At 40.3% G+C, this 19,144-nt stretch overlaps 1 protein-coding gene across 3 annotated transcripts in view; it reads left to right on the top strand.

The window, feature by feature from the left end:
• The window catches only part of TRPC6 (transient receptor potential cation channel subfamily C member 6), a 453,173-nt gene that overhangs the window by 209,120 nt on the left and 224,909 nt on the right, over window positions 1–19,144 (top strand). For all 3 annotated transcript variants that reach the window (XM_078655966.1, XM_078655967.1, XM_078655968.1), the window contains exon 5: window positions 11,329–11,556. In XM_078655966.1, coding sequence (XP_078512092.1) covers window positions 11,329–11,556 — 228 coding nt within the window. The remainder of the gene's footprint in view (window positions 1–11,328; window positions 11,557–19,144) is intronic.

Genomic DNA, 19,144 nt, shown 5'->3' with positions numbered 1-19,144 from the left:
TACAGGGTGTACCGTGCACACAGATTCCTGGAGCCAAATATGGGGTCAAGAGCATAAGGCCCTTAACCTAGAGCCCTCAAAATACTATAATCAAGATACATGTTTTCAGTCATTCTAGAATAAGAATATAATAACCCCTCCCAAGCTTAGCAAAACCCTAATAGAGACGTTATGCAGTATGCAGTGACTTTCTTTGAAGTAAATACCTCTTCACCAGTTATGTAGTTAGGCTAGTTAGGTTAGTTAGGCTTAATGTACTGTGGCTAGCGAGTTGACAACACTGTGTATGGAGGTGCGCAAGTTATAACTATACATTTAGAAAAGGTTTGTGTAGATTAAGTTGGTTTTATATTGAAATAATACATTAGGTTTTCCTGACTAATACTAAGTTTAAACCTTTGTTTTTTTCATTGAAATGTATCGTTTTTATCTTAAATGTTTTTAACCATATCGGGGCTCATTATGTTGTCGAGCAGACACCGAAGCTGTCTGGGACCGCTCGACCTTAGGTCGGCAGTTCTGACCTCCGTATTAGGATGCAACGGCCCTATGGGAGTTCGGAAACATCCATTTGATAATGGCAGCTTGTGCGGCAGGAGGAAAAGGCCCGCAACACAAGCTGGCATTGTAAAATGGATGTTTTGAAACATCCATATACCGTGTGAAGACTGAAGACACTGTGAGTTTTCTTCGAATGCACGCTTATCTCCAAGAGTAGGTAAACAGCAAGCCACTTGTAGGAACACTCAGCAGCAACTTTCACAACCGTCACTCCTACATTCCCTAAACAAACTTTGAACCCCACCACATGGCACCGTTCCATTCCTAACATTTTTACCTAAGATAATACAGTTAGTTGGTCATGTTGACCTTTAAAAAAAGAACCCATCTAGAAAAGAATGGAAAAAAAGATGGAAAAAATGTTTTTTTCAGAACTAACCAAATATCTCAATAAATTAAGAGCCTGTACCAATATTAACCATATTTTTAAGGTATCATAAATATAGCATTGTAAAATCTACGTGTATGGTAAGTTAAGTATATGCCTTATGGTCGCTTCATACTAGATGGAAAGTTTATAATGGATTTTATTTAGAGTGGGGTACATTGCTGTATAATATGGCATAAAGTGGAGTGGAGTGTCATACAGGGGAGTGTGATTGAGTGGAGAGCGTAGAGTGGAGTGTTGTTGAGTGTGATTTACAATGGCATAGAATGAGTATAGTGTAGTACAGTGGAGTGTCTACAGTGTAACATTGCAGAGTGAAGTATGGTAGAGTGTGGTAGAGTGGAGTAGAATGGAGTGGCACAGAGTGACGTTGAGTGGAGTGGCGTACAGTGGAGTACAGTGTCATATAGTTTGGTAGCATGGAGTGGCATAGAGTGTGGTAGAGTGGAGGGGCATAGAGTGGCATAGAGTGGAGTAGCATAGAGTGGAGTAGAGTGGAGTGGGTTGGTGTGTCATATAGTAGAGTGGATTAAAGTGGTGAGGAGTGTCATAGAGGGAGTGTCGTTGAGTATCATAGACTGAAGAAAAGTATGGCAGAGTGACGTAGAGTACAGTGCCATACAGTGGAGTGGAATGTAGTAGAGTTGAGTGGCATGTCACAGAGTGGAGTGGGGTGTTGTTCATTGGAGTCGAGTTTCTTATCGTGGGGGATAAGTGGTGTGTCAAAGAGTGAAGAGGTGCATCTTAGAGTTCATTGAAGTGGCATGTCGTATAGTGTTGAGGAGTGGAGCGGCATAGAGTGGATTAGAGTGTTGTGGAGTGGAGTGGAGTGGCGTAGAGTGCGGTGACATGTCAAAGAGTGGAGTGGAGTTGAGTGCCGTAGAGTGAAGTGGCATCTCATGAAGTGGAATGGCTGGGAGTGTCCTACAGTGGAGTGGAGTGGAGTGTACTCTAAAAATGTTAGGAGGTTTGATTTAGCCCAGTAGATCAATCAACAGAGCTTAGTCTGTCAGGGTTGCTTCAAAGCTAGCTTTACAAAAACTCGGAATTTGCCAGATGATTTCATCTCGCTGTTGCATGATGGTGACTCAATATTTTTTATATTAAGCTATGTCCTTGTTACAATACGGAGATTCTAGGTGTGAAAGCTCAGGAAGGCAAAGCAAGCACTATCAAAACCGAGATCTTCTAAAAATCCTGTTCCTTGTCATATCGAGATACTTTAGTCTTTTTCAACAGCCTTGGTAAAGGTTCAATCTTAATGGCAAGGTTACAGACTTACACATTTCATATAGAGCTTGCATAGACCTAGAAATGACATCACTTATTGTTTACCTTCTTTCTGCACACAAGCTATCCCTCTTAACAAACTCTCATTTGCTCTGATGCCATCTGATGTCAATATATGACTAAAATATTCCACTTCCTCTACTGCAAAAAAGCACCTCTCTCCCCTTAATCCTAAGCAATTATCACAGAATCCACAGGGATTCTCTCCCTCTCCCACCCTGTGGAACTGAAAGTCTCATTCTGGTGTAATTCATGAGGACATGTCACGAAAGATGCACTCCACAGTTAAGCCTCAACTGGTTCTATAACTTTCACTATACACATTTATACATTTTCTTTGAATATTGAGGCAAGCGTTGTTCGTCACAAACACATTACATCTGATTCCTTTGTCCATGAACTCAATGACTGCCCAAAAGTATGCATCCAGATCAAACTGTTGATTTGTATATGCTGCGGCAATTACATGGGATGCTACTAGCACACGACAACACTATGCTCCATTCCCTGTTTCTTCTTACATAATCATTATTTTAGCCCCCAAATCATCCACTAGATTTAGAGGCATGCCATCAATCCCCACATCTGCTATGATATCCTTCACAGACCAACATACATTTGGCTCCTTGATATGATATACAGTCAAGGATAGAACTAGCCCATTCACACTCTCAAGTTTCACCATCACTTCGACTGTGCGCACATCCACTTTCTCCCCCATATTTGTACGAGCTCTGGGAAAATTTCCAATTTCTCCACATTTGATATATGTCTTATAAATGGCAGGACATAGTTTACTCTTGGTAATGTGCTTTGTATATCCAATCTTAAGGAAGTGTTGGTATTGCAGACAGATAGTTTAACAACTTCCATGTTGTGTCAAGTCCTAAATTCTGTTAATTGTGAAGATGTGTTTGCCATCACTGACAGGTTGACACAGCGATTGATTTCCTTAGCTTCTCCTTGGCAATATTATATGCTACTGTCAATGTCAGTGGCTTCCTAAAGTAACAGGTCCATGCTTGGAAATGGCCTTTCTTGGATTCTCTTGTAGCAACATTTTGCCACAATTTGGACCCTGAGGATAGGTTCCTCTAGCTCCCTAAACTCGCATTCTGTCGCTACACCTCTCAATGTTGCTATGTATGAGCCCACAGATTTTCCAGCAAATTATTCACTTGAAAAAATTCTAAACCTCCTATAAACAAGGCTTTTTTGGGTTACAATTTGTTCATCAAGTGACTTCACTACCTCATCATACTCGCCCAGTACTTCGCCCTTAAACTAAAACATTTCAGTAAGATGTGTGAACACTCTTTGTCCTTCAATTCCCAAACAGTGCTCCAAAATTAATCTTTTTCTACCGACTCTAAAATTATGGCCATTTAGAGCCCATGTACACACTGAATGAATGGTGCCACTCCGTGTAGGTCTTGGTGGTACAGTAGGGACTTTAAGGAAAGGTGGTGGTGGTAACAAGGCATCAATTTCCTCTATCCTTGTGCCTGTTCCAGATTACAAAGAAATAAAAGAAACAGGAAGCTGATTTTTAAAACAGTGCAATGTTGTAGAATAAGATTCATGGTTATTTTTAAGCAAAGCACAGATCTGAGTAAATCTTTTACTTCTTCTTTTTAAGTTTAGAAAGCTTTATTGAATCAAATAAGCCAAGTAAAACATCAGTACAGGAGCACAATCAGTAAAGAAATAGAAAGAAATGAGATAATAAAGTCTGAATGTGGAATATAAAAACAAACCACAAAGGGAAAATATAAAAAAATATACTGAGGGAAAATGCTTTTTTAAGATTTTAGGGGGTGAGGAAGGGAAAGAGAAAAATAAAAGAAATGAGAAGGAGAAAGGCTAGAAGAGAGGGGGACAGAAAGGGGGAGAAAAGAGAAAGGAAAGAAAAGAAAGAGGAGGCAGATCAGGGTAGGCGCCTGGAAAGAAAATCGGTGAGGGGTAACCATAACAAATCTCTTTTAATTAAGAGAGAGGTAGTGTAGCATGCGTACGATCAAGTCTGTGATGATGACATAATAAGTTCCACCAGGCAGTAAAAGAGATCTGTGAAATGTCTTTCCAGTTTGAAGTAATAATCTGCAAAGAAATGGCTAGAAACAAATCTATAAAATTACGAACATTGTGTGGAACATTCCAAATAGGAGAGGAACCACCTAGGAAAATGTGAACAATATCAAATATATGATTAGAGTTTAAAATCTCATTCAACTTGCACCAAATATGCTCTCAGAGGGATGCAACCAACCAGCATTGAAAAAACATATGGAACAAAGTGCTATCAGGGTGGGAGCATGACCAACAGTGGCTAGAGTCAAGGACTTTAAACTTAAACAGGTTGTGTGGGGTAAGAAAAAGCCTATTATAAAAAAAAAAGAGTCTGAGTGGTGCTAGCTGAACGGGAGACAGTGTGAATTTTAGACCAGAGGGACTCCCAAATTGAAATAGAAAAATCCTGTGCTAAATCCTTTTCCCATGCAAGTTCAGGTTTGGATTTGGGGCGTTCGGAAATAGAACGGGAGAGGATCTTATAAATGGTGGCTGCTTTGAGTGGGATAGTGAAAGTTAAAGGAGAGGAATCAGGAGGGGCAGTATCTGATAAAGTAGTGGAATGAGAGAGGAGAGTACATAAGGCAAAATGGAGGTCAGGAAACTAGGGAAAATATTTGTTGGATAAGTGAAATGAGGAACGAATGGAAGAAAAATCCTATAAGGAACCATCTACAGAAAGCTGATGCATGTACATAATGCCTTTGTCAATCCATTCCTTCCAGAAGAGGGCCTTGTTGTTGATCTTCAAAGAGTGATTATACCATAACGGGATAAGGGAGTGGAGTTGAGCTTGAGAGAAGGAGGAACGACACAAAGAGTGGGAAAGCGCCCTAGAGAGCTTAAAAGTGGGAGAAAAGAAACGCCTCGGAGGTTGAGATAAATGAATAGCAGCGTGAAAAGGAAAAGGCAAAAGCTGAGCAAGCTCTAAAGCACTCCAAGCAGTGGGAGTAGGGGAAGGCGAATCTGCAAGGAAAGGCCAAATTTGTTTTAAAGTAAAGGAGGAATGAAAACGAACAAGGTTAGGAAAATTCACACCACCTAAGTGCTTTGGTTGTTGAAGGCGAGAAACGGATATCCTGGATTTACGGTTGTTCCAGAGGAAGCGAGTAAGAAGACGATTGATTTGACTAAAGAAATAGGCAGGGAGAGAGATAGGTAACATGGAAAGGTAAAAATTAATGATAGGCAGAAGCATCATCTTAACAGTTGCTAATCGACCCCACCAGGAGAGGAATAGAGGAGACCAGCGTTTAATGAGGGCAGAGAGCTTGGAAAGAGTATCCTTATGGTTAATTTTAACAGTGTCTTTAAGAGAGGAAGAATATAAAACGCCCAAACATTTAATACTAGTGGGATTCCAAGCAAAGACCGAACCTTGTAACATGTGTGAAAAACAATATTTATTAAGAGGTACGACTTCAGACTTATCAATATTTAGCTTATAACCAGAGACTGAGGAATATTCAGTAAGTAAGTAAAAAAGTGCCGGTAGGGAGGTAGCGGGATTAGAGATGTAAAGTAAAATATCGTCTGCATAGGCCGTGAATTTAATATCTAACGACTTATAAACAAAACCAGAATAGGAGGTGGAAAGGCGAATTTTCTGAAGGAAAGGCTCTAAAGCTAAAATAAAACGAAGGGGAGAAAGGGGACAGCCTTGCCTAGTGCCTCTATGAAGAGGACAATAGGAGGACTGAGCACCGTTAACCCAAATAGAAGTAGAGGGAGATGAATACAATAATTGGATAAGTTTAATGATGTGAGGGCTAAAACCATGCCAGCGATGAGCCCCAAACACCCAATTGACCCTGTCAAAAGCCTTCTCGGCATCAAGGGTGATGACAGCGAGAGGGGTTGTCATTTTGGAAGCTAGGTGAATGATATTGAGAAGAGCTCTAGAGTTATCGGTAATAGACCTACCTTTAACAAAACCCGACTGATAGATATTAATAAGGTCTAGAACAAAAGTAGATAAACGGGAAGCTAAAATCTTGGCATCAATTTTGCAATCTGTATTAATTAAAGAAATTGGCCGATAATTCTTACAGAGGGAGGGATCTTTATCTTTTTTGGGGAGTAAACATAACATAGCTTGTGAGAAAAGAAGAGATCAGGGAGGATAAGTGTGGTATTAAACAAGTCTTGAAATGAAAATAGAAACGAACCGTAAAGCCGTCTGGGCCAGGAGATTTATCTTTAGGTAAAAGAGTAATTACTTGTAGTATTTCCTTCTCAGAAATGGGGACATCCAAAGAAGAGCAATCGAGGGCAGCAGAGGAGGATTTGGGTATTTTGATGAAAAACAAATCGATTTGAGAAGGAGTAGGGGAAGATTCAGGTGTATATAAAGAGAAATAATACTGGACGAAGCAATCAAGAATGTTATCGTCCGTGCAGTGACGAATCCCAGCGGCATCAGATATGACGGCGATTTTAGATTTTTGTTTCTTAATTTTAAGGTAATTTGCAAGAGATCTACCCGCTTTATTACGCCCACCATACATCTTGGAGTTACATTTTAAAAGTTGGTTACAGGCAGAGTCACAAGAAAATTTATTAAATTGAAGTTTAGCCTTGATAAGGGAAGAGAGAGCTTCAGGAGAGTTGGATGTATAAAAAATATGCTCAAGGTCTTTAATTTGTCTGAGAATAAGGGAAGATTTGGAGAGGGCCAGTTTCTTTTTACGCGAAACAAAATCAATAATGAAGCCTCTGGCCGAGGCTTTAAAAGCGTCCCAAACAAAATGAAAGGAAGAAGTAGAATTAAGATTAGTACGAAAAAAGTTGTCCATAAAAAGAGTGGATTGGTCAATGAACTGCGGATCCAGAAGAAGAGAATTATTGAAACGCCAACGGCGAGAACTAGGAGCTGGGGAGGGAAGATTAATTTCTAGGATGACAGGGGCATGATCAGAAATGAGAATAGAGCCAATTTCAACATTTGTCATAAATTGGAAGGTGTGCTCAGTGAGAAAAATATAATCTATTCGGGAGTGTGAAGCATGGACAGGGGAAAAAAAGGAAAGTTCTAAAGTATCCGGGTGAGAAAGCCTCCAGGAATCAAGTAAACCTCTTGAGGAGATTGCTCGGGAAAAGGATTTTTGCATTTTATTGGGAACATATCTGGTTTGGGATTTACAATCCAAAAAGGGGTCCATTAATTGGTTGCAATCACCTCCAACAATCAAATCAACATTAGAATGAGAGGAAAGGAGTTTGGCAAAATCCGACCAAAATGTGGGGTCAATACCATTGGGGCCATAAACATTGCAAAAAGATAAGTCGGTATCATTAACCTTAACATCTAAGTATAACCATCTACCATCAGAATCTGAAATTTCATTTTTCAACTGAATTAACAACGTTTAATGGAACAAAATAAGAACACCATTCTTGTTATTAACTGACGGGGAACAGAAGACATCACCCACCCATTGTTTGCGCAAAGAGGAGAGATCTTTTTGGGAGAGGTGAGTTTCTTGTAACAAGGCAACTTGACATTTCAATCGGGCTAAGTGGGATAGAACCCGTTGTTTTTTAATCGGGTTGCGAAGACCCGTGACATTCCAAGAAATAACTCGGAGACCAGTCATTTAAAATAAAAAAGAGAGGTAAGCATAAAAATAAGAAAAAAGAAGATAGGAGCAGTAGAAAAAGTGCCTAGAGCTGAGAAGAAAGGAAAAATCTGAAAGGAGAGAGACAAGCAAAAAGTAAGGTAATAAACCAATGCCACGAATACATGAAGAGAGAAAAACTGTAAAAGTGAGAAAGAGAAAAGAAACAGAAGTATGTAAAAAAATGCCATGGGGAAAGAAAGAGAAAAGGAGAGAGGGACAATGGAAGAAAGGAGGAGAGGGAGAATACAGCTCCCCTGAGAAAGTGAGAAAAGAGGAGGATGGCGAAAAACCGAAAGGGTTCCAGCCATACAGAACAGCTAAAATGAAGAGCAATAGAGTGAGAGCGGGAGCAACAAGACAAGACGACCGCACAAAAAAGAGAGATGACGTCCAATGCATGGTCACAATGACGTGAAAGAAAGGGAAAAATGAGGGAAGAGACAAATCAAATGAAGGACCAAACACGACGATATAAAAGAAATGTAGGAGACTTACCAAACAATTATGAAGGAGGGGCAGCGAACTGGGGTGACTAAAACGAACAACAGCATAGTACATTGGGGAGATGAAGGAACCAAAACACTTGAGGAGGAGACCTAGGAAACAAGGGAGTAAAACAAAGGAATATTACTAAAAGGAACAGTAAGACATGGGAATAAAGAACAATAGACAAATTACAGTGAACCAAATAACAATAAGAAATTAAGAATTGCTGAGTTCCATGGAATCTTCTCTGTGAGAGTGGATAAACTTGAGAAGATCAGCTGGATCGTCAAAGCTGAATGTCCTTTCCTTGTATGTAACCTTGAAGAAACAAGGATGGATGAGGCCATATCTGGCGTTCATGGAGCGAAGAGTAGGTCATAAGTCCAAAAATTCCTTGCGACGTGCAGCAGTCTGCTTCGAAACATCCTGAGAGAAAAAGAGTTTGTGACCCGACCAAAATAATTGTTTGTGCTGTTTGGCAGAGTGCAGAATAGTCATAAGGTCAGAGTAGAGAAGAAAATAGGCAATGATGCCTCTGGTTTTCGAGGAAGAGGAAGAGTTCTTGGGGCCAAGACGGTGCGCACGTTGAATAATAACATCCACATGTTTAGGCAGACCAACAATAGGTAAAACCTGGGTCTTCAAAAATTGGATGATGTCGGACCCCTCCGAATTCTCTGGAACACCAGATTATTCCGCCTATTTCGATTTTCCAAATCCTCAGAGGTTTTCTTGAGCAATTCAACATCCTTAGTGAGGCTACGTACTGTGGCAGCAACATCTTGAGCATCGCTAATTTATTGCTCGACGTCCGATACTCTCTTGTCCAAATTGGAGCACTTCTCGTCCAATCTCTGCAATGTGGTAGTAGTATCCGCCATAAAAGGACGAATGAGGCGAAGCTCCTCCATAATATCCTCAAGGGTGACAGGAGATGGAGATTTGGAGGGAGAAGGAGGGTCCTTCTTAGGGCGTTTGCCAGTTGAAGCCGGATCTTTGCGCGTAGAAGAGGCTGCAGTAGAGGCTATAGGAGAAGTGTGGCTCAGGGGTTAGAGGCAGCAGACCCGGAAGCTGAGATCGGTCCTGGACCAGGGTTCAATTCCCCGCCTCGGCGGGTCTTGGCCTAAAAAAAAAATTCCACGGACTTGATAATTCTCGCCCCGGTGCCTCCTCGACTCACGGGTTCACACTCTGTGACTCTGGGCAATAGCTTGCTTAATCTCCACAACGGCCCCTCGCGGCGGGATGCCTGACTTTCACCTTGTGGATACCCTGCTATCTCACAGGGGAATACCAGGAAGGGTTCCCTAAGCAAGCGCCGGGAAACCCACTGCGGGTAGCTGTATGCTATATAAGCTCAACTACATTTACATTTACATTTACATTGTGCGCAGATTCCATTGTAGCAGTGCGGAGGGAGCCAGCACAGCGTGTGAGGAAAGGCGACTGCGCTTGATGCGAAGCAAAGAAATCACGTGAAAGTCGTGTCAATGAGGCAAGAAAAAACACATCCGAAAAGGAGAAAAATGCAGCCGAAGACAAGAAGTAACAGAAGGATGGCACAACAGAGAAGCGGGTCACAAAGTAATTTCTGAAGTAAGTCCTGAAGCAGGTGCACGACCCTAGAAGAGAGAGTCTGAGGTAAAAAATAGTGTCAGGAACCAGCGTTCGACGAAGAGGGGAAAAAGTGCCTCATAAAACAACCATAGATGATGGAAAAAAGGATGAAGGGCCAAATCCAAGGAGCAGAAGCCAAATAGAAAATTATTTCACAAAAAAAAACGAGTGAAAGGAAAAAAAAAATGGCAGCCGTTTTCGAGGAGACAGCATTTTCGCATTTTTCTATATAAAAAAATGCAGGTGGCAGTCTACAAAAATACCCAAAAGCAGGGGGGTAGTTCCGACGCCAAAAACAGCAGTTTCTGCCCAGAAACGCTAGCTGTAAACAAGTCCTTCGTCATATTAGCGCCGCCGAAATCGCAGAGCTCAGGGGGAGCGGCCATCTTGTCCGCCGCGACGTGCGCCTCCAAATCTTTTACTTCTAATGCAAAATGTTTGATAAGAACTCAATGTTGTAATGAAATTGGATACTGCAAGTTTCTAAAATAAAAGTGTGTCATGTACAGAATTCACGATGTCGTCCCCAAAGCACCAACGTTGCATAAAATAGGGCCACTCACCATACTGTCGTACGTGCTCATCACTAAGGTGAACAGTTATAAATGGGACTACATAGCCCATATAATTGTGTTACCAAAGCTGTGAAATGACAGCTTGTGGAATATAAGATTGTTTCTCCCAAGTGTCTTTGTGGCCACATTGTTCTCTTGTCAATGACCGCCTCACCAATGGTTTGTACAATCCGTTCAAGACATCTGCCTGAGCAGTTTGAATAGTGTACAGCCTAGCACACTACACAGACCGGCATTGAATTACCTACTAAAGACATACAAATTCATATAGGTTACAAGGGGTGGGGGTAAATTATTAAGGAACTAATATTTGGTAAGCAGACTATGGTTTAAGATGTAACAGACGATTGACCTTCTCTAAAACACACTTCAGTCTTTTCTGTAGATAGTGCTTCCAGTTTAGCTTTAAAAGTGTGGGGTAGCAAAAGTTCTTCACTGGATTAAACATGTTTGTCAGGGTTTTTATACTTAAAAACATAGTGGCAATTAGGTGAAGTAGCCCAAATACAATGTTGTGCACACTCTCATATTTTCATAAACTCTCTTCAAAGAAGATTGTGTTTTGTCTGCTTGTGGAGGGAGTTTAGGCATTGGAGATTATTTTTGTCCACCATCACGGAGTAAATTTCAAATGAATAAAGATACCTGTATTACAGTTTACTATTCACGTTAAAATATAATATGAACATTTTTCTTTTTTGCCTCTTCTGTCTTTTCCCAGGTATGATCTGGTCAGAGTGCAAGGAAATTTGGTCTCAAGGCCCCCGGGAATATATGTTTGAGTTATGGAATATTCTTGATTTCGGAATGTTAGCAATTTTTGCAGCATCGTTCATTGCAAGGTTCATGGCATTTTGGCATGCCTCCAGAGCTCAGAACTATGTTGATGAGACCATCAAGGACTTGGCCAATGCAACCCTGCCTCCTGAAATAGAATACTACACTTTTGGTGAGTCAGTACACATTGAAAACATCTGGCAGCAGCTCACTTTGTTTTCATATAAGTAGATTTTAATTGATTTTCAAACAAATAGCTCTTATCATCGTTAATAGTTGCTCTTCATTTCAGCCGACCACCTCTTTTATTTTTCATAAAATGAAAATGATGTGAACCTTGCACCCTCTTTCAAATTGTTTGTTTCATTGAACTCATTATGAACAAATGTTATGTAAAACACAGCTATAAATATATCTGTAATCATTCAGCATTGTTCCTTTCTCACATATCAGATTTTCCGGTCTCATTCTACCTAAAAACGGTAATAATTATAATGAGCGACTAACATCACATGCCTGTCATGTGTTACTGCAGTCTAGTCCTGTTTAACAATCTGTAATCATCCTGTGTGTGAGGAATTCAGTCTGCCAAAAAATTTTCCAGTGGGTTTTTTAACCTCTGGAGTTTCTCATTTGTTATGGCATGTGGTCTGCTAATCATGCATATACCACATATATATGTGCTGTTAGGTGTGAAACTGCAGCTTACTGGTGGGGCTACTACCAGATTGTAATTTCTTATGTTAATGTTTAGGGAGGCTTAGCATTTTGGGCTGGGACACTCATTTTAAGGTAGGGGCAAGACAGGTCTAAATATTGTTGGTCCCTGTATATGATGGCGTAGGCAATCAAAAATGTTGGACTGTAATCCAGCCTCGAATCGTTTCCAGAGGATGAGAATAATTCAGTCAATCCATTCATTATGCTTTGTGCCTCTGTTAGTATGATACACACTTCCGCAAAGGCGGTCTAATGCAGCGCTCTCACTCAGGCCGGTACACAAATCGGAGATTGACCCGTCTCCGAGAAATGCATCCAAATAAGGAAGAAAGTTGCACTCCAGGGAATAACATGTTTCACAGCAATTTATTTTGCTAAACAGTCGTGTCCATGGCCACACACCGACCCATTTCCACAACACGTCTTGCTCACAGTAAGTGAGTTCTTTTTCGATCACAACTTTTACACAGGAGCCCTGATTGGCCACTATGTAGCATTGTGGGAGCTGTAGTTTGTGACACTTATTAAAAAAAATTATGATTAAATTGAAAAAATGAAATATTATATTAAACAACATGCGCATGAAAGCAATATTCTGCATCATAGTTGAGCTACCATTTTCACTCTTTGTTTTCACAGTTACTCTGCTTACATTTCATTATGACATCATAATATTACATTAGCTTCAACTTTCTCATCATTGTTGTGTTTGCCAATTCCTTACATATTCCACTCAGTGTGTTTTACAATCACAAAAGGAGTGAGAAAGTCTATTACATTTGCAAAACACTTCTAATCATAGCTGTATCAGCAGAGTCTCTGTTACCATGCTCAGTACACATGCCATTATTTATAGGAGATCGACCTGTCTCACATTGATGTTCATGTTGCATTTGTGTGAATCTGAATCCCATATATCACACGTACCCTTTCCCTCTTCAGATTGCTAAGATTGACCAAGACTTGCTGTTGAAATGTGCCATTGTGTGTGTATATATATATATATATATGTATATATATATATATATACATATAGATAGATAGATAGATAGATAGATAGATAGATAGATAGATAGATAGATAGATAGATAGATAGATACATAGATAGATACATAGATAGATAGAGAGATAGATTACCTACTGGTAGTAAAATATTTGCAAAGGTTTATCAAACAACGCCAAAGTTATTGGCAAGTGAAAAAATGCTCTTCCTATGGAAACTACATCCTCACTATAAGTACCTACTGATGACCATCAGTAGGTTATTTATAAATATATATGTATATAAATAACCTATGGACTATATATACATATATCACCTACTGTCTGTCGCCAGTAGGTAGTTATAGTTAGGACCATGTTTTCATAGTAAATGTGTTTTTTGACTTGCCTATATCTTTGGCGTCGTTTGATGAATCTTCATGAAATTGAAGTGTGCCAGTGATTCTTGTAGTGCATCAAAAGTTTTGAGGCATTCCGTCAAGCGTAGACTGAGCAAAATGTTCATTTCCGTAGAGATTTTAGATACGATCACAGCCTGAACCGCTGGACGGAATTGCACCAAATTTGGCAGAAAGGTAGCTCTTGTCCTTTTAGTTATTTGGTGTACTTCAAATAAGAAGTATTCGAGATGTTAACTGAAAGCCAAATTTATATAGCTATGGACCTGGATCCTCCAAGGACGCTCCTTAGATCATTCTTGGATTCTCAAATCCACGTGCTAACAGCAATGCTGTGATTGGCTGGCCGCAACCTGAAAGGAAAGTTGCAGCCACCATTGTAGTGAAATTGTGAAATTGTTGTGGGAATTGTAAATATTGCCCCTTTAGTGTCCAAGATCTTCCATGACTTCATTAATGTTGTAGTGGGTATAGCCGCCATTTTGTTCATCGCGACTCGGTTCCCAGAAGGCAAAATAAAGTTCAACAGTGATAAGAGGAGTCAGGGTAGAGCTACCCTGACCCCATGGGACTAATGGAGGGGTGTGTGAGGGATCCCTCATGGGAAAGAAATTGTCCAAAAACCTTTTTTTTTCCGGCACCAGGATTCTTCGGTTGGATCCGTGTATCCAGACCCCAGATCCGCACAACCACTCACACACCCACTTACACACCCACATAACCACTCACACACCCACAAAACCACTTACACACCTACACAGCCACTCACACACCTACTCACACACCCACAAAGCCACTCCCACACCCACTCACACACCCACCTAGCCAGTCACACATGCACTCACACGCCAATTTACATACCCAGTTAAAAGGGACATTATAGGTAGGAAATAGCATTAAAAAACCATAGACATTCACTAAAAAAAAGAAAGGATACAGGGACGTTATAGCTAGGATTTTTTTTTTCAAGCCATAGAAATTCACTGAAAAAAACAAAGGTTACACATACGTTATAGTTAGGTTCAGATTTGACACACACAAAACCATAGAAATTCAGCAGTTATAGATATAGTTATCTCAAGTAACTATAACTTGTGCCCTGAGGTAACTATAATTCACGTATTCGCCATGCACTGCTAATTACCCCACATATTATATCAGGACATCTTCTATGACATCAATAAGACTATCACTGCAATATTTCAGTGAAATTATTGATTTAAAAACTTTACATGGGAGGGGCAAGAATTATAGTTACCCTAGGGCAAGTAATATTTTATTTTGTAAAGGAATCATATTGATTAATTAAAAAATTACACATTTTATTTAAAAAAATCAAAACTTTTATAGATTATTTAGTTACTAAATAAAATTGAAACAATATATTTTCAAATAAATTGTTATGTGATGTCTGATGATGAATTATAAATATTCCTTTTTAAAGCACATATTTACAAAAAGTTAAGAACATTTAATAAAATTGTAATACAGAAACAAATATTGAAAAACACAAGTGAAATTGTAGTGGGAATAGTAAATTTGCCCCTTTAGTGTCCAAGATCTGCCATGACTTCATTTATGTTGTAGTGGGTATAGTAAATGTAACCCTTTTAGTGTCTAAAACCTTCCTTGAGACACGTTTTATTGCAGTGGGAATGGTTTATGTTGTCTCTGTATTGTCCAGAACCTTCCCTGAGTTAAGATTTACTGTAGTGGGAATAGTAAATGTTTCCCCTTTAGTGTCCAAAACTTCCTTGAGATAAGTTTTACTTCAGTGGGAGTTGTTAATGTTGTCTCTTTAGTGTCAAGCAGCTTACCTGAATTAAGTCCTATCACCATGGAAATAGTAAATGCTGCCCCTTTAGTGTCCAGCCCCTTCCCTAAGTTAAGTTAGATTGGCATAGGAATAGTAAATTCTGCCCTGTTTAGGGCCCAAAACCTTTCCCGAGAAAAGTTGTATTGCAGTGGGAATGGTTCATATTGCCTCTTTAGTGTCCAGCACCTTCCCTTTGTTAAGTTACATTGGAGTGTGAATAGTAATTGCTGCCCTTTTAGTATCCAAAACCTTCCCTGCCTTATTTTTTCTTGGAGTGAGAATAGTTTATTTAAAAACATCACAAAAATAAATTGATGGAAGGAGTTTTGAAACTTTTGAAACACTCATCCCCAGTCACAGATCTGGGTTTAATCCATTGTTATTTTGCTCGCCACATCATCCAGTTTGTACCCATCCATATGCAAATCAGTCTTGACCCTGCTCCTCATGGGAACAGCCCAGCCCGAACTGCCAACCCAGATACTCCCTTGGACCGGAAACAAGTATCCTGGTACCGTTTGGGGGTATCAATCCTCATCAGCCAAGCTAGCTTGAATCCAGTGACACAGCGAGCAAGGGACCCGTGTCGGGGCATACCCTTAGCCACTTAGCGTGCACATAGCAACATCACAAAATAAAATGATGGACATAGTGTTGAAACTTTTCAAACACTCACCCCCAGTCATCTGGGTAAAATCCATCAATATTTTGCTCACCATGTCACCCAAGTTTGGACCCAGCCATATGCAAATCAGCCTTGACCCTGCTCCTCCTGGGAACAGTCCAGAATGAACTGCCAAGCCAGGTCCTCCCTTGACCGGAAACAAGTCTCCTGGGACCAGTTTCAGGTTATGACCCCTCATCAGCAAGGCTAGCTTGAATCCAGTGGCACTACAAGCAAGGGACCCACGTCTTGGCATACCCATACCACTTAGGGTGGTACATACAAACACACAAAAGGTGATTGGAGGAATGCTTACAATTTGTCTAACTACTGGCGATCACTCGGGGTAGCATCCCAATCCATTATTCTTTTGCCCAGCTTGCCACCTGAGTTTAAACCCAGCCATATGCAAATTAGTCATGACCCTGACTTGACCCCTTTTCTCTTGGAGTAGGAATAGTATTCTTAACCTTTGTAGTGTCCAAAACCTTCTTTGAGATAAGTTGTATTGCAGTGGGAATGTTTAATTTTGTGTTTTTAGCAACACCTTCCCCGACTTAAGTGAAATTGAAGTGGGAATAAATGTTGCCTCTTAAGTGCCCAGACCCTTTGCTGAGTTAAGTTATATTGCAGGGGTAATAGTTAATGTAGCTCCTTTTAGTGTCCAAACCTACCCTGAGATGAGCTGCATTGCAGTGGGAATGGTTCATGTTGCCTTTTTAGTGTCTAGCACCTTTCCTGTGCTACATTCCATTGGAGTGGGAAAAGTAATTGTTGCCCCTTTAGTGTCAAACACCTTCCCTGACTTATTTTATCTTGGAGTGGGAATAATATATTTAACCCTTTTTATGTTAATAACCTTCCTTGAGATAAGTTTTATTGCACAGAAAATGGTTAATGTTGTCTCTTTAGTGTCCAGCACCTTCAATGAGTCACATGAGATTGAAGTTGGAATAGTAAATATTGTCCCTTTAGTGTCCAGACCCTTTCCTGAGTGAAGTTAGATTGCAGTGAAAATAGTAAATGTTGCCCCTTTTAGTGTCCAAAATGTTCCCTGAGATAAGTTTTATTGCAGTTGGAATGGTTCGTGTTGCCTCTTTAGTGCCCAGCACCTTACCTGTGTTAAGAAACATTGGAATGGGAATAGTAGTTGTTGTCCCTCTAGTGCCCAACACCTTCACTGACTTATTTAATCTTGGAGTAGGAATAGTATATTTAACCCTTCTAGTGTCCATAACCTTCCTTGAGATGTTTAATTGCAGTGGGAATGGTTAATGTTGCTTTTTGTGTCCAACACCTTCCCTGTGTTAAGTGATATTGAAGTGGGAATAGGAAATGTTGCCCCTTTAGTGTCCAGACCCTTCCCTGAGCTTAGTTATATTGCAGTGGTAGTAGTAAATGTTGCCCCTTTGAATGTCCTAAACTTTTCCTGAGATACATTTTATTGCAGTGGGAATGGTTCATGTTGCCTTTTTAATGCCCAGCACATTCCCTGTGTTGCATTACATTGGAGTTGGATGGGAATAGTAATTGTTGCCCCTATAGTGTCCAAGACCTTCGTTGACTTATTTTATTATGGAGTGGGAGTAGAATATTTAACCATTTAATTGTACGAAACCTTCTTTGAGGCAAGTTTTCTTGCAGTGCGAAAGGTTAATGTTGCCTTGTTAGTATCCAGCAACTTCCCTGACTTAAACGATATTGGAGTGGGAATAGTAAGGGGCCTATTAAGATGTCAGGCAGACATCTCGGTGTGAGAACCGACCGACCATAGGTAGGCGGTTCCACACCTCCTATTACAATGCGGCCACACATGGTGCATTATCAGACTTCAGTTTCTCTATAGGAGCTTGTGCTGCAGTCGGAAACCATCTGCAGCACAAGCTTCCATAGAGAAATGGGAGTTTCTGTGAATCCCTGCACTGCCCCATATGTCGCATTCCGACAGGCTTTCCATGATGGAAAGCCTAACATGGAAAGCCTGTCTGAAACTGACATCTTAATCCCGATGGCAAAACGCCATCCGTAAGGGATTATGTTGCAATTTCGGACTGGCCGACTTGCTCCTTGAGCCCATAGGAAGTCAAGTGTAATGACCGGCTGGTATCACTTCCATCCACCGTAATCGTAATTCGGCGGTTGGTAGTCAAACCAAGGATGTCTGTAGGAAAGCCTCCGACTTTTCCGAACAACTTCCTAATTAGGCCCTAAATGTTGGCCCTTTAGTGTCCAGACCTTTCCCTGAGTTAAGTTAGATTGCAGTGGTAATAGTAAATATTGCCCCTTTTAGTGTTCAAAACCTTCCCTGAGATAAGTTTTATTGAGTGGGATTGGTTCATGTTGCCTCTTTAGTGTCCACCACCTTCCCTGTGTTAACTTATATTGGAATGATAATTGGAATTGTTGCCCCTTTAGTATCCTACACCTTCCCTGACTTATTTTGTGTTTCAGTGGGATCGTATATTTACCCCTATTAGCAGCCACGGCCCGTGTAAGGCGGGCTACCAGGCGGTAACTTGGGGTGGGGGTGGGGCAAGGCGGGGGGTTGTAAAATACAGGATACAGACGATTTCGGGTAAGTACTGGGAAAAAAAATTGTTGCGTGCTGCATCACATTTGGCGATGCAGCGTGCGCAGTGAGATTCGATTTTTTTTCTTCGGTACTTACCTGAAATCGTACGTTTCCCGGATTTTACAACCCCCACCCTGCCCCTCCCCCGCCCCTCATCACCGCCCGGTGGCACGCCCTACACGGTCTGTGGCTGTCTATTAGTGTCCGAAAGCTTCTTTGAGGTTAGTTGTATTGCAGTGGTAACAGATAATTTTAAGTATTTGGTGCTATAGATAAGTGTTTAGTTTGTGTGTAGTGAAGACGGAGTAGTGTGTGTTATGTCTGCATTGGTATGGTAGAAAAGCATAGTGTTTCCAATTTATTAATATTTTAACATGAATAATTATTAGAAAAAAACACTACACATGTATTTTTTTATTTTGAAGAAAAAACAGTTATTGCAACTTTTTATATTTTGAGATATGTGTATATTTTTTGATTCTTTTAAACATTTTACTTTTGTAATTATTTTTCTGAAATATATTTTATATACATTTTTCTACTGTTAAGTAACAAATATTTTTTATATATAATAAATAGTTTTATATA

The sequence above is a fragment of the Lissotriton helveticus genome, chromosome 8, assembly GCF_964261635.1.
Source record: "Lissotriton helveticus chromosome 8, aLisHel1.1, whole genome shotgun sequence".
Classification (NCBI taxonomy): Eukaryota; Metazoa; Chordata; class Amphibia; order Caudata; family Salamandridae; genus Lissotriton; species Lissotriton helveticus.
The sequence above is the reverse complement of the archived record's forward strand: the minus strand, read 5'-3'. Positions and strand labels throughout refer to the sequence as shown.